The following is a 14,680-nucleotide window of genomic DNA, read 5'->3' as shown; positions in this document are numbered from 1 at the left end:
GACGGAAAAATGTGGGCAGAATGGTAACAGCAGAGGCCAGAATGGAGGTGCCAAGAATCGAAATTGGATGTGTGGTTAGTTGGTTGGGGGTGTAAGTGTCTTCTGAGAAACTTAATACTGGAGGGAAAGAAAGAGGTGAGGTGCCGGCCGCAGTGGAATATAGGGTGCAGGGGCCCTTCTGTTGCTTTTAGGATTGGCGGTCCCATAGAACACACTCAGACAAAAGGGAAAAATTTGTGGAAGAGACTGAAACACAAGAGACGAAGGAATGGGGTAAAGCTCCCTAAGGAAGCGGGAGGGAGGAAGTGGGCCAGCCAGAGCAGAGGGCCAGCGGAAGAGGATCATGTCTGTCTCCGAGTCAGCCACATCCCCTCTGGGGCACAAAGCAGAGAACGGTGACCCATGATGTGGAGGGTGTGAGCTCCTGCTACCACCCTGCCATCAGCTCTTCACATACTCAGTCAAAACTTGGGGACACCGATAGCCTGAAATGTGTGTTTTCTCTGATTTTCTTAATCTTTGGAATGTTTTATCGTCTCTGCTTGTCAGCCTCATCCTGGCGACTCTGCTTCCGACTCACCTTTCTACACATTCTCTTCTACAGCCCTCTTGACTCCTTGTCATCTCGTCCATACACATTTGCTCCTTATCCGCGTTCTGTCCGCGAGCCCTTCACCTGACTTCCGTTCCGGGGTTCTGATAGGCAAGCTGCCAGTGACCGTGTTCAGCTCAGGATGGCTTGGTATTAGGTTGGCAAAGGGGAAAAGCGGTGTTCAATGTGTGAAGGTGGGTAAAACTATATTTTCTTATAATAACAAAATTTTATGTTTGGGACTTCTAGGTTCAGCATGAGCTTTAATAGACATAATCTGAAATACTACGTGTTACCGAAAAAACCCAAGAAGGTGGCATTTGATTGCTTAGAATGGATCAGAAAGCATCACCCACGTGAGTACAGCCATGTGACAGATTATGTCTAGAAGTAATAAATGTCTTTTTAGTACCACAATAGAATATATCAGTGTGCATATTAAACATTCTTTGTTATAATAGCACTAACTAGCTATTTATAGAACAGAATATTGCCAACTCTCTCAATCCTGGAAATTATAAAATCACATTTGGTTTGATAACAATAAACCCTAAGAAAAAAGTATATGAAATATTCCCTCCTACACACCCGTGTTCTACTTCACGATTTCAGTGTCTCTCCTTGGGCTTCTGTTGGTATGCATTATGCCGCTTTCTGTGTTAGGGCCTTCTCCCAAGAGTGCCTCAGAGTTCTGTTAGCTAAAATGAGATCCTGAAATGCCTGGTGGTTTTCCACGTAACGCCTTTTCTACTTCCCCATAGAGAGGTGTTTCTGTTAACCAAGTTAACCACCTTTGTTTCATTTCTTAAAAACTAGTATACGTGTTTGTGGGGCACCTGGCTGGCTCCATTGGAACAAGTGATTCATGATCTTGGGGTCGTGAGTTTGAGCCGCACATTGGGTGTGGAAATCACTTTTTTTCTTCTTCTTTTGTTTTTTTTTAAGATTTACTTATTTGAGGGGCGCCTGGGTGGCTCAGTGGATTAAGCCGCTGCCTTCGGCTCAGGTCATGATCTCAGGGTCCTGGGATCGAGTCCCGCATCGGGCTCTCTGCTCGACAGGGAGCTTGCTTCCCTCTCTCTCTCTCTCTGGCTGCCTCTTTGTCTACTTGTGATTTCTCTCTGTCAAATAAATAAATCTTTAAAAAAAAAAAAAAAAAAAGATTTACTTATTTGAGAGAGAGCACAAGCAGAGGGGAGGAGGGAGGCAGAGGGAGAAGCAGGCTGCCTGCTGAGCAGGGGATGCAATGTAGGGCTTGTTCCCAGGACCCTGGCATTGTGACCTGAACCAAAAGCAAACGTTTAACCAACTGAGCCACCCAGGTAACCTAGAGAGCACATTAAAAAAAAGTCTTAAAAAAATGAGTATATGTATTTGAACAAATCAAATGATGGAGGGGGATAGACCAAGGAATCATCCACAATCTCCCTCCTAAGCCTCCTTCTCCCGGGCAGAGAATATAGATGGTTAGCATGTTTGTCTATACCTTTGGCTCTGCCACGAGCAAGGACTTTTTCTTTCATACCTTTCATTTTGTGATTCTCATAAAAGTATACATAACATGTGCTCATGAAGAAAACCGAGAAAGCAACAGGAAGAAAGAAGCAAAAGACAAACCTTACTTCCAGACAAGTCACCATTACCGTTAGGGGTTTATTTCCTTCCAGCAATTGTGTGCATTTTTCTTTCCATTAGCATACCGTGTCTACAGTTTTTCTACCCTTAACCTGTTTTATATCTTGAGCATTTTCATAGGGTTTTTTAAAAATTTGGAAATCACTTAAAATGTTTCAGTATATCTTACTTCATAATTCCTTTGTTAATTTCCTAATGTTGGCCATTGAAATTTTTCTAATTTTCAAAAGGAGAAACAAAACTATTCGTAGAAGTCCTGTACCACTTTAGTTCCTAGATTAGTTTCCTAGAAGGAAACTGAATTAAAAACTAGGAGAATTTGTAAGGCTGATATGTACTGCTACATGCGCTCTGCAGCGTTCGTATAAGGTGCCCGCCCATTTTATAGCCCATGTGAAGGAGAGCCCAGGCTTCCTGCAGGTCCACCCCAGGAGTCATTCGGGGGACAGAACAAAAGGTCACATCTTGTGGTTTCCAGTACACATGAGCTCCTAGGTTGAATTACTCTCCCTGTGTGGTCCTGCCCCACTATAAGTAGACTGTGAAGATCTGCTTATGGTTTGTGTATTTCTAAGAACATAATGAAGGGCACCTGGGTGGCTCAGTTGGTTGAGCATCCCACTCTTAGATCTCTTGGTTTGGCACTTGATCTCAGGGCCGTGGGTTTGAGCCCCACACTGGCCTCCACACTGGATGTGGAGCCTACTTTAAAAAAAAAAAGAAGAACATAACGAAAATTGTGTTGTTATTTGTGTTAAAGGCTCTCATGTCTCAATACTGTTTTGGTTTCTTGGCAGATGACTCTGGGATAATCTACTGCCTCTCCAGGCGGGAATGTGACACCATGGCGGACACTTTACAGAAAGATGGTCTCGCTGCTCTTGCGTATCACGCTGGCCTCAGTGACTCTGCCAGGGACGAAGTACAGCACAAGTGGGTTAATCAGGACGGCTGCCAGGTAACGTTTTTGGAATAAACAAAGGAAGTCATCTTTTTTAGTGTATGAACAAACTTGCACATGCCAGATGAGAACTGTTTTTACTTTAAAGACAGCAAACATCAAAATAAGACTGAAATTTAAAAACAGATCATTTTGAGGCTTTCTTAAGTTGCTTTTTCTTTCTTAAAATTTTTTTTTATTTAGTTGTGATTTATATACCATAAAATTCGCCCTTTCAGAGTTTACAAGTCAGTGGTTTTTGGTATATTCACAAGGTTGTGCAAGCTTCACCACTGTCTAATTCCAGAATATTTCATCATCCCAAAAAGAAACTTCGTACGATTTAGCAGCCACTCCCCAGTCCCCAGCAGCCACTAGTGGAACCACTGCTAATCTGTCTGTATAGATTTTCCTGTTCTGGACATTTCATATAAATGAAATGATACATTATGGGTTCTTTTGTGACTCATTTCTCTTACTTAGTATAATGTTTTCAAGGCATTGTGTATCTTGTTGTAGCATGTATCAGTCCTTCATTTCTCTTTGTGCTCCGGATAGCATTGCATGGCTGTATCCTCGTTTGTTACCCATTCATCAGTTGGTAGACATTGAGTTGCACCCGCTTTCTGGCTATTGGGAATAATGCTTCTGTGAACATCTGTGTACATGTGTTTGTATGAACATATTTTCAGTTCTCTTGGATAGATACGTAAGAGTGGAATTGCTTAGTCATATGGTAACTCTCTGTTTAATTTTTTGAGGAGCTACCAAACTGTTTTCCAAAGCAGCTACAGAATTTTACATTTCTACCAGTGATGTATGAGGTTCCAATGTCTCTGTCTTATTATTTCTACTTTTTACTTTATTTTTTTACTATATCTATCTTGGGGGATGTGAAATGACATCTCATTGTGATTTTAATTTTCATTTCCCTAATAACTAATTGTGTTGAGATTTCCGAGATGATAGATTTTTACCCACATGGATCAAGAGGGAGGAAGCTAAGAACACTCTAGGCGTCCTATACGGTGACGGGTGCCAGTGTTGGATAGAGCTCTCTAAATACAAGGATGAATTTGAGAAAAACAACTAATAACTTTTTTTTTAGCCTGTGAAGTTTTCAATTCACAAAAAGAGAAATTATCCCAAAGACTCCAGGGAAAAACATCTCTCAAAATTATTTTGTAACAGAAAACAGGAGAAAATCTTAGAGGATATTAGCCTACTGTCCTTGGAAAGGTGTCAGAATACTCAGTATATATGAATTAGAAGTATTTTGCCATAAGATGACAGGCTAAGAGGAAGGCACAAATTTTTTAAAAATGTAGTTTATCTAGATAAGAAAATGCACAAAAGGCAAAAAACATGTAGAATCATTATCAAGACACAAATGGTTCAGCTTGGTATAGACATCTGCATCAGTGAGGTAGTGAGTAACTTGAAAATGTCAGCCTAAGAATAATCATTGTATCCAAGGAAGAAACGGGGATGGCTGAAGCAGATACAGTAGACTGATGTGTTCCAAATGAATCCATAACAAATATTTAACAAATTTAAAAGCATTATCTCAGAGTCACTATGTAGACATAGTTCACCACCTTGTTTGGTTTACGGAGAGCTAAGAGAAATGATCCTCACGAAGATACAGAGGTAGGGTGCTCTATAAAAAGCAGGCAGGCCTGAGACCGTCTGATTAAATAGTAAAAGCAGGAACACACTGTCTTTAGGATCAAAGGAGGAAAGCTTGGGATTGAAGGATTCATAGCCAGCTCATTGTCACAGATGCTGGGCACAACAGAAATGCACTTTCAGATAGATCACATCCAGAAATGTATCACCAGCGTATCTTGAGTCAAGTAATCACAGATGTCAGTTTTCCCTAATTTGTATATTGCAATAAGCAAAATTCCAGTGTGTTTTTTTTTCCCTTTGATAAACTTTTTCTAAAGTTTGCCTGGAAGAATATTCATGTTAAAGTAACTGAAAGAATTTGGGAGGAAAATGAAAACACATGAACGATGGCTTTGCAGTACATTACAGACAGATCAGTGACACAGATTAGACAGGAAAACATGTAAAACGGAGTACCTGGTTGGTACAGTCAGTTGAGCATCCAGCTCTTGGGTTTCTTGATCATGAGATCAAGCCCCAAATAGGGCTCCATACACAGGGCGGAGTCTGCTTGAGATTCTCCTGAAATAAATAAACAAATCTTTAAAAAAATAAAAAAGGTAAAAACAGTATGTAGCAAGGATGTTATTGAAAAAAAATAATAATGAGGAAAGAAGGATGATCCAACTAGTGGTACGCTTACCTGCTGGCGGGGAATCGTTTTTGGATCCTCCTATCAAAATGAATCACAGGTTGGGACGCCTGGGTGGCTCAGTGGGTTGGGCCGCTGCCTTCGGCTCAGGTCGTGATTCCAGGGTCCTGGGATCGAGTCCCGCATCGGGTTCTCTGCTCAGCGGGGGGCCTGCTTCCCTTCCTCTCTCTCTGCCTGCCTCTCTGCCTACTTGTGATTTCTCTCTGTCAAATAAATAAATAAAATCTTTTTTAAAAAAAAAAATCACAGGTAAATAAAAATTTTGGCATTTTTAAATGTATGAACTCTGGCTGGAAGAGAGCCTAAGCTTAAAAAGAGCTCGAAAGATTAAAAATCTAAATAACTAAACACTTCTATGTCGAACAAAACTAAAGGCAATAGCAAAGAACAAACAACTAGGGAAATAATGTCTTTTGCAAATAAAATATCCCCAAACTTCAATGAGAAAAACATAAGTCTCAAATAGTAAATTACCCCAGGCTATCAAGAGATTTTGAAAAGATGGAGCCACAAAAGGCTAAGTAGAATTGTTCTTCAATGTGCAACTTTGCTAATTATTAAAGGAATCCAAACAAATTAGTGAGAGACCATTTTCACTTCTGTATTAGCAAACTTTTATTAACTGTGGGGGACAGTGCTCTAAGAGGTGATTTCCTGCAATGCTCCTGAGAGCCTTTCTGGAAAAGAATATGGCAGACTGTTCCAGGAGCCTCAGATCTGAAACACATGTGTGGAATTTACATCAGTGTTTATATGGGTTTTGGGGATTTTTATAATTGAAGTATACCTGGTGTATACAGTATTGTGTTACTTTCAGGTATACAACAGAGTGACCTGACAACTCTGCATTATGAAATGCCAGCCATAATAATTGTACCAACCACTTAGGACCATACAAAGTTATTACAGTGTCATTGACTGTATGATAGTGTTATCCTTTTTTTAAGATTTTATTTATTCATTTGAAAGAGCCAGCGAGAGAGAGAACACAGTAGGAGGAATAGGAGAGGGAGAAGCAGGCTTCCCACTGAGCAGGGAGCCTAATGTGGGGCTTGATCCCAGGACCCTAGGATCGTGACCTGAGCCAAAGGCAGACACTTAATGAGTGAGCCCCCCAGGTGCCCTATAGAGTTATTCTTAATAGTAAGTAGCCTAAATTTCCTGAGAGAGTGACTGGGTACATTATAGTGAATGCCTGGTGTTGAAAATGGTTTATGGGGTGCCTGGGTGGCTCAGTGGGTTAAAGCCTCTGCCTTCGGCTCAGGTCATGATCCCAGGGTCCTGGGATCCAGCCCCGAGTCGGGATCTCTGCTCGGCTGGGAGCCTGCTTCCTCCTCTCTCTGCCTGACTCTCTGCCTACTTGTGATCTCTGTCAAATAAATAAAATCTTCAAAAAAAAAAAAAAGAAAGAAAATGGTTTATGAAGCAGGTGCCTGAGTGGCTCAGTTGGTTAAGCCTCTGCCTTTGCCTCAGATCATGATCCTGGAGTCCAGGAATCAAGCCCCACACTGGGCTCCCTGCTTAGCGGGGAGTCTGCGTCTCCCTCTGACCCCCCTCTCATACTTTCTCTCCACTCTCTCTCAAATAAGTAAATAAAATCTTTTTTTTTTAAGTAAATAAAATCTTAAAGAAAATGGTTTATGAAGAATTTCATAATGATATGAAAATGTTCAGATGCCAGGGATGGAGAAACGCAGGGACAAATGGAACCTAAATGTGTGAAATCTCAGCTGTAGAAAAAAAAATCGAGGGGCACCTGGGTGGTTCAGTCAGTTAAGCGTCTGACTCTTGGTTTCGGCTCTCTGGTCATAATCTTGGGGTCTTGGGATCAAGCCCCACATTGGGCTCTGCGCTCAGTGCAGATACTCACTTTCTGTCCCTCTCCACTGCTTTCTCTAGCTCTCTCTCAAAAAAATAAGTAAATCTTTAAAAATTTTTTTGAATAGAAAAATAGATGAGAAAAAAGGAAAAAAGCCAGTTCTTTGTAAGTTCTTTGAATCTTAAATATAGTATAAATGTTCTGTAATAGCCATGCACACATATATACATATCTGTATATATGTACATAAAACACTTTGATCAAAAATACAGTTTAAGAAAATGGGTGCGTTTTTGTTTCTGTTTTCAGACTGGCTAATCCTTACAGTCAAGGTGTAATTATACAGTCACCGGACAACCTTGATCTTGTTAGACTTGTAAGATAGACTAAAACCTCATTGTTTTTCTCCACAAAGACATTATTATAGTCTGAAGTTTCAAAAGCAACAGAAATAAGGAAGTAACAGCTTGACTAAGCCAGTTTTCCCAGTGACTCGAAGTAAAGGCTTTCAGAGGGAGAGTTGGCATTGGGGTCACCTCACTGGGAGCCTGCACTCTGCACCCGAACAGGGGAGCCGCACCCGCATCCCACTTCTTGGAACGCAGCAGGCCTGCTGGCTGCCTCACCTCTCCGCACAGCCTCTCCACCTGCTCTCCACCACTAGAGGCTCCAGCAGACTTTCTCTTTTCCAAGGACACTTCCTTCCATCAAAGTGCCATAAATTTAGAGGGCTGATGAGGCCACAGCCATCCTCAGTGCCACCAAGCACGCCTGTTTGCTGGCCATGTTCTCCATGGCCTGCACTTGCTCACCCTGGTCCTCGGTCACTGAGACCATGTCCTCAGCCTCTGTCTGGCTGCCAGGTAGTTCCGCTGCTTTTGAAATACTGTTCTTACAGCCGCTATTTATTTTCTTGAAGGTGGGGGGGGGTGTCTTGCAGCTTTATTTCTATAATAAAGCTGGAGATGTAATGGTTTTGTCTGGGTTAATAAGTCCTACATTTGCAACTAAAATGGATATTCTTGAAAATGATTTTTTTTTTTTTTTTTTTTTACTAAAAGCGGATTTATGAAGCTCCTGAAATTTAACTGCCACCTTTCCTGTCCTAAGTAATTTGCATAGGCTAATCCCACAGTCTGCAATATTTTTTGTAGTAGAAGCACCTCTCAGACTTTCACCCACGTGAGTTCCAATAAAAATTTCACCAGTTTTTCCTTTGAAATCAGCTGTTGAGGAAAAGGAGCCCGTGTGTGATCCGTCAGCTGCTCCCACTGGGAGCACAGATGGTAAGCACGGGGGCAGATGAGAATGCCATTGTCCCCAAAGCATCAGAAAAGCTGGCATTGGTGACATCTGGGAGCAAAAGCCCTGGGAACACTAGTTTGTGACAGTGCCCCTCATGCCTCCATATCAGCAACATAAGAGAGCAAGCAGTGGCCACCCCCCCAAGACATGATGGCTCTTGATTCTGGCCCCTTCCATGATGCCAGATCCCACAAGAAAGTGCCTGCCACCGCGAGCTCCTCTTCACCTTCTCGGACCTTCCTAGGATTGCAGATTATCCATAGGAAGACCTCACATTAGTCATCCTCAATAATGGGACCAAGTTAAGATACTAGATTGCGGGATAAAGTGGAGAAGAGAGCTTTTCGAGGTGCCTGCTACTAAAATGTCCCTTTCCATCTGTTCTGAGCCTAAGAGGTATGTGCTGTTTCCTCAGGTTATCTGTGCAACAATAGCATTCGGAATGGGGATCGACAAACCTGACGTGCGGTTCGTGATCCATGCATCTCTCCCTAAATCTGTGGAGGGCTACTACCAGGAGTCCGGCAGAGCTGGGAGAGATGGGGAGACGTCGCACTGCCTGCTCTTCTACACCTACCACGACGTGACCCGGCTGAAGAGACTCATCCTGAGTAAGCCAAGCCCCGGGCCCCTATGGTCTCCCGGGAGCATCTGCTGCTGGCTTTCTTTAAATAGTTATACAAGTGTTACACAGGCTTGTCATGTAAAACTCAAATGGTGTGGACGTGTGTATGTAGACATGGACACGGTGGAAAATGTCCAGATCATGCCTTGCACACAGTCTGGCCCTAGAAAGTCATTCCAGCTTTTGGCTTCCCGTGTAGCCTTCTAGATCCTACCTCTCCGTGCGTGCTTGCATGTAACTCGTATTTCAAACATGCAGAAACAGTAGAATGGGAAAAAGAATGAACCCTCACCACCGGGTTCGGAAATAACTGCCCCCCTTCCCCAGCCCTCCACTCGCCCATCAGAGAGAAGCAATATCCTATATTTGGTGTTTATCCCTGCCAAATGCATATATTTTGCCATTTGTGCTTGGGATTATATTATATGTAGACATACAGTTTGTTATCAGTCTACACTAGGATGTAATTAAGACTCCGACTGATAACGTGTGGTTCGACTGCATTGCATTCCATGTCCGTTTCCCCGGTCCTCTTGGACGAGAGACTTTGAGTGTTTGCTGTTCTGCACGGTTATCAGCAGTTCAGTGCTGAGCACCTGTTGCACATATCTGTGGGCGTTTGTGCAGCTGTCTATCTAGGATAAATTTCCGGACCTAGACTTGCCAGGTTAAAGTGAATTCATATTCTAGAATCTTGTTGTGCCCTTTGTCCATTTTTCTACTAAGTCGTGATAGTTAAGTACATTTCCTAAATAAATTTACTATTTTGAGACCACTTCTGAATGGATCCTGCCACAGGTACTGTACGTGAGGTATGACACTTAACCAGGCACTGTGCCAAATATCCGGTCACTTTTTGTGCCTGTCATCCCTGGTTTTCGAGATGGCGTTCACCCCATGGTAAAGGGAGTTCCTTTAAGGTTTTGTAACTTGCCTCCAAGAGCGCTGATGAGCAGCAGTAGTGGTAGGAGTTGGGGGCCAGGGGGACTGCAAATCTGGTGGTAGATAGATGATGTTGTTTAGCACCTACTGTATGCACTGTCTTAACTGCTTGATTATATCCCTTCATCCAGTCTTCACAACAGGCCTCACAGGTACTACTGTTACTGTCCTCATTTTACACAGGAGCACGGCAGATGTAGAGCCGGTAGGTCATGGAGCCCTGATGGTGCCCAGGTCTGTCTAACCTCCAAAGCCCACGTCCCTTGCACTCTACTAAGATGATTCTCAGTGAGAGCACCTGGGTGGCTCAGTTAAGCCTCTGCCTTCAGCTCATGTCATGGTCCCAAGGGTCCTGGGATCGAGCCCCAAATCGGGCTCCTTGCTCAGTGGGGAGTCTGCTGTTCAATCAGACCCTGCCTCTCTCCCTCTCGTGCTCACGCACACGTGCTCTTTCTCTCTCTCTCTCAAATAAATCTTTAAAAAAAATAAAAAGATGATTTTCAGTGAAAAAAGTGAGACTTTAAAACTTAGTGTGACATGGGGCACCTGGCTGGCTCAGTCATTAAGCATCTGTCTTCGGCTGAGGTCATAATCCCAGGGTCCTGGGATCGAGCCCCGAATCGGGCTCCCCGCTCAGCGGGAGGCCTGCTTCTCCCTCTCCCACTCCCCCTGCTTGTGTTCCCTCTCTCACTGTGTCTCTTTCTGTCAACTAAAATCTTAAAAAAAAAAAAAAACAACTTAGCGTGACCATTTGTGTTTTTAAACAGAGCCTATATTAAGTTAGATCCAAATAATTCAATAAGCATTTAAGTTTTAAACACTTAGCAACATTAAAAAAAAAGAATACTCATAAACTAGAAAAAAAAGTTTTATTTTCATTCTTAACAAACCTCAGGTTGCTTACAAACGGAAAGTATGTGCGTGTGATTCTCAAGCCTTGAAATTAGATTAGACACTGCCACCCTTATTTCCTGTTTCACATGGATTTTTCTGGAGGTTTTTGTATTTATCACAGCAACTGCCAAAACTTCGGTTTCACAGAGATGGCATTGGAAGGAATATAGGCAGCATGACCTCAGAGTGGCAGTTTGTATGGTGTTCAAATATCACTGTTTCCCTTAAATTTAAAATACCCTGCCAGCACCCCGTGAGTTCACTGCAGCACCCCGGGGCTCCTTGGCACGTGGCTTTGGCACCGCTGGCATAACTACTCTGATCCCAGGCACCGGGGGTTGGGGGGGGCTGGCCCACTGCCATGGTTGCTTTGCTCTGCTGACTTCAAACATCCAGCTGAGCCGGCGTGCTTGTCTGATAAATACAGTAAATTTGATTCACATCTTCATCATTGGGAATCATGAAGATTGGGAAAATTTTTTTATATTTCTTCATTTCTTCCTATAAAACTAGAAATCTGAGGGATAAACATAAATACATGGTTTGTCATAATATAGAAATGATGTCATACTGATAGATGGTGCTATTAGTAATTTTATTTCAATTAGTATTTAAAGTTATATGAATCTATTCCAAATATTTGTGTTATTTTCTTGTTTTCTACTCTAATAAGTATTTTTATTTTGTTCTTTACCTCTTTTAGTGGAAAAAGATGGAAACCATCATACCAGAGAGACTCACTTCAATAATTTGTACAGTATGGTGCATTACTGTGAAAATATAACAGAATGCAGGAGAATACAGCTTTTGGCTTACTTTGGTGAAAATGGATTTAATCCTGATTTTTGTAAGAAGTACCCAGATGTTTCTTGTGATAACTGCTGCAAAACAAAGGTAAAATAAGAAAGTTTTAAGTTCCTTGTGATTCAGGAAATTGCCAAGACTTTAATTCGACAAAGTTAGATACAAGTTAGGTTACCTTAAGTGGGCCCTCAGGGACTGAACCAGGGAAAGGTAGCTTCCTCCCCATGGTAATTTGGAATAGAAACATTTAATAGTAATTCTGTGGAATAAAAAATACCCTGAACCCATCCCAAATATTGAGGTTATATATGTGTACAATAGGATATTTTAGAAGTATCATTCATCTGTAAATACCCAAAAAGATCCAACTTGGGCAGGAGAATATGTAGATTCAAATCTCAATATATATTTGAAGTTCTCATTCTGAAGAATTATAATAAATAGTATACTGTGTGTTCGAATCAGGTCAATTACGTTATAATATAAATTGGTTGTTTAAAAACTATGAAGAATTAATGGCCATTTGTCTGCCCTAAAAATAACCATGGGAAGTTAAATTCAGTCATTAGGTACTTAATTTTACCTCTCATGGTAATTCTATGTTCTAATGTCTCCATCCTTTACAGTTTACAGAGCATTTTCATATTCGATACATTATTTGAAATGTCTGTGCAAGTTACTGGGGACTCACAAAAGAGCACCCTGTTCATAGACTGGAGGGGGACAGACATGGCATGTGATAAGCACAGTCACAGAGGTCTGCGGCACTAGCCAATACAGAAGGTTGGGTCTGCGGATTCGTGGCCAGTTCTACTTGGACATTGCTGATCAGTATCCGTTCTTGTTTCACAAACGTTTGTTGAGTGCCTGCTGTGTGGCAGGCGCTGGTCTAGGAGATTGGGATGCATCCCTGAACAGAATAAAAAGATCCCTGCCCTTGTGGGGCTTACATTCCCACGGAGGGAGGCTGAGTATGGACAGCATAAGGGCACGGGAAGCACAGCGGTGTGGGAGCCTGGCGCAGTGAGTGGGATGCCAGGAGCAGGACCAGGTGCGGTGGCCCAGGGAAGTCTCCTCACAGAGATGCAGCCTGTCTGAGCCACGGACACCTGAAAAGGAACTTAGCTGAGCCATTCCCTGGACGTGGGCATTCTGGGCTCCCAGATGTGGGGGCATACCTGTGCATTTGAGGGATAGCAAAGGGAGCCCGTGTAGCCGAGCAGGGCTAAAAGTCAGTTGGGGAAAAGGAAGCGGCAGGCCAGAGCCGCAGCTGGAGGGGTGGTGTGACTGATCCTCAGCAACAAGGCTTGGGGATGGCCGTTTGGCAGGGCAGATCAGTTCGGTCTGGGGTGTTTTGAGTTAGATAAATCTGTTAGATTCAGAAATTCTGAAAAGGGGCTTGTGGTACCTACCAGTTCAGGAGTGGTTGGCGTACAGATGGTATTCAGAGCCACAAGAGCAGATGAAATCTTCAGGGGTATAAGGTTAGGCCAAAGAAAAGAAAACCGAATGACTGAGTTCCAGGACATTAAGAGATTAAGGAGAAGAGGAGGGACTAGGAAAGGAGACCAAGAAAGAGAATTAGCAAGGTAAGGGGAAGATCAGAAATCCATACAGGAAGCATTTCAGGGAGGAGGGAGTGCTCATTGCTCCAGTGCTGCCGCTAAGCTGAGTAGGGAAGGAGCCCAGAAGACACCACTGGCTTCAGCAGGAAGCGTGGCTGGAGTTGTCTGACAGGTCCAGTAGAGAGGGACAAACCCGCAGGCTTTCATATATATATGAATATACAGAACTTTTTCAAGTTTTGCTTCAAGGATGATCAGAGAAGTGTAACAGCAGCTGGCAGGGGAAGTGGAGTCAGGAAAAGACAGGAGAAGTAACATCCGTTAGTGCTGATAGGAACGTACCTGCCTAGGATGGAAAGCTGATGTGTAAGGAATGGGGAGAGCTGCTGAAGCAACATCCTTGGATAGGTAGGGGTTGTGGGGAGAGGGATCTAGTGTGAGAATCCGGAGATTGCCTCCAGGCAGGAACCGAGAGAGCTCATCTCTAAGCACGAGGACGGAGAGGACTGTGGACGTTTGCTGGTGATAGGTGTTGTGAGGGAAGTTTGCGAAAGCTCTCTTGTGGTTATTTCAGGTTTCTCAGTGAAGTAACAGGCCAGGTCGTCAGCTGACAGTCAGGACAAGAGAGGGAGCTGAAGAGAAAGGAGAAAGTGAAGTAGTAGTCCAGTCATCTGGGACAGCGGTCAGCAAACCTTATCTAAAGGGCCAGAGTGCATACTTAGGCTTCGTGGGCCTTAGAATCACAGGCTCTGTCTCAAGTACTCAACTCTGCCCTTTTAGCCCCAAAGCAGACATAAACAATAACTACATCGATTTTCCATGGCTGTGTCCCAGTATAATTTGACGTACGGAAACAGGCATCCAGCTTATGGGCCATAGCGTGCTGACTCCTGTCTAGGGCGGAGGAGTGCGACACCAAGGGTGTGTGATGATTATCCGGCCACTTGGAGGGCCCGCTTGAGGTCTGTGGCCATTTGTTGAAAGGACACACTTTCAGCATGGTTGTTTGTGTGTCTCCAGCCAAGGTCAGCTGCCACGGTTTAGGCACAGAGTGGTGAAGACTTGAATCTTGAGTGTATCATCAAGCAATGAATGGGATGAATGGACCTAAGGGCAAAGCTGAAGGCCCATGAGAGGTAGTATTGTAATGAGGGTAGTATTGTAATGAGGGGCTGTGGAATCCAAGCTGACTTAGGGGAGCATCCAAGGATGGGAATGAGTGGATAGGCAGGCCCA

General features: G+C 43.2%; 1 protein-coding gene across 4 annotated transcripts in view; it reads left to right on the top strand.

The window, feature by feature from the left end:
- The window catches only part of BLM (BLM RecQ like helicase), a 90,778-nt gene that overhangs the window by 57,333 nt on the left and 18,765 nt on the right, over positions 1-14,680 (top strand). For all 4 annotated transcript variants that reach the window (XR_014313129.1, XR_014313130.1, XM_082736134.1 and 1 more), the window contains exons 13-16: positions 842-948; positions 3,025-3,185; positions 9,030-9,225; positions 11,779-11,969. Coding sequence is in view for 2 of the 4 variants with exons in the window: in XM_082736134.1 (XP_082592260.1) it covers positions 842-948; positions 3,025-3,185; positions 9,030-9,225; positions 11,779-11,969 (655 nt within the window). In the remaining 2 variants the exon portion in view is untranslated. The remainder of the gene's footprint in view (positions 1-841; positions 949-3,024; positions 3,186-9,029; positions 9,226-11,778; positions 11,970-14,680) is intronic.

The sequence above is a fragment of the Mustela nivalis genome, assembly GCF_964662115.1.
Source record: "Mustela nivalis genome assembly, chromosome: 6".
Classification (NCBI taxonomy): domain Eukaryota; kingdom Metazoa; phylum Chordata; class Mammalia; order Carnivora; family Mustelidae; genus Mustela; species Mustela nivalis.
The sequence above is the reverse complement of the archived record's forward strand: the minus strand, read 5'-3'. Positions and strand labels throughout refer to the sequence as shown.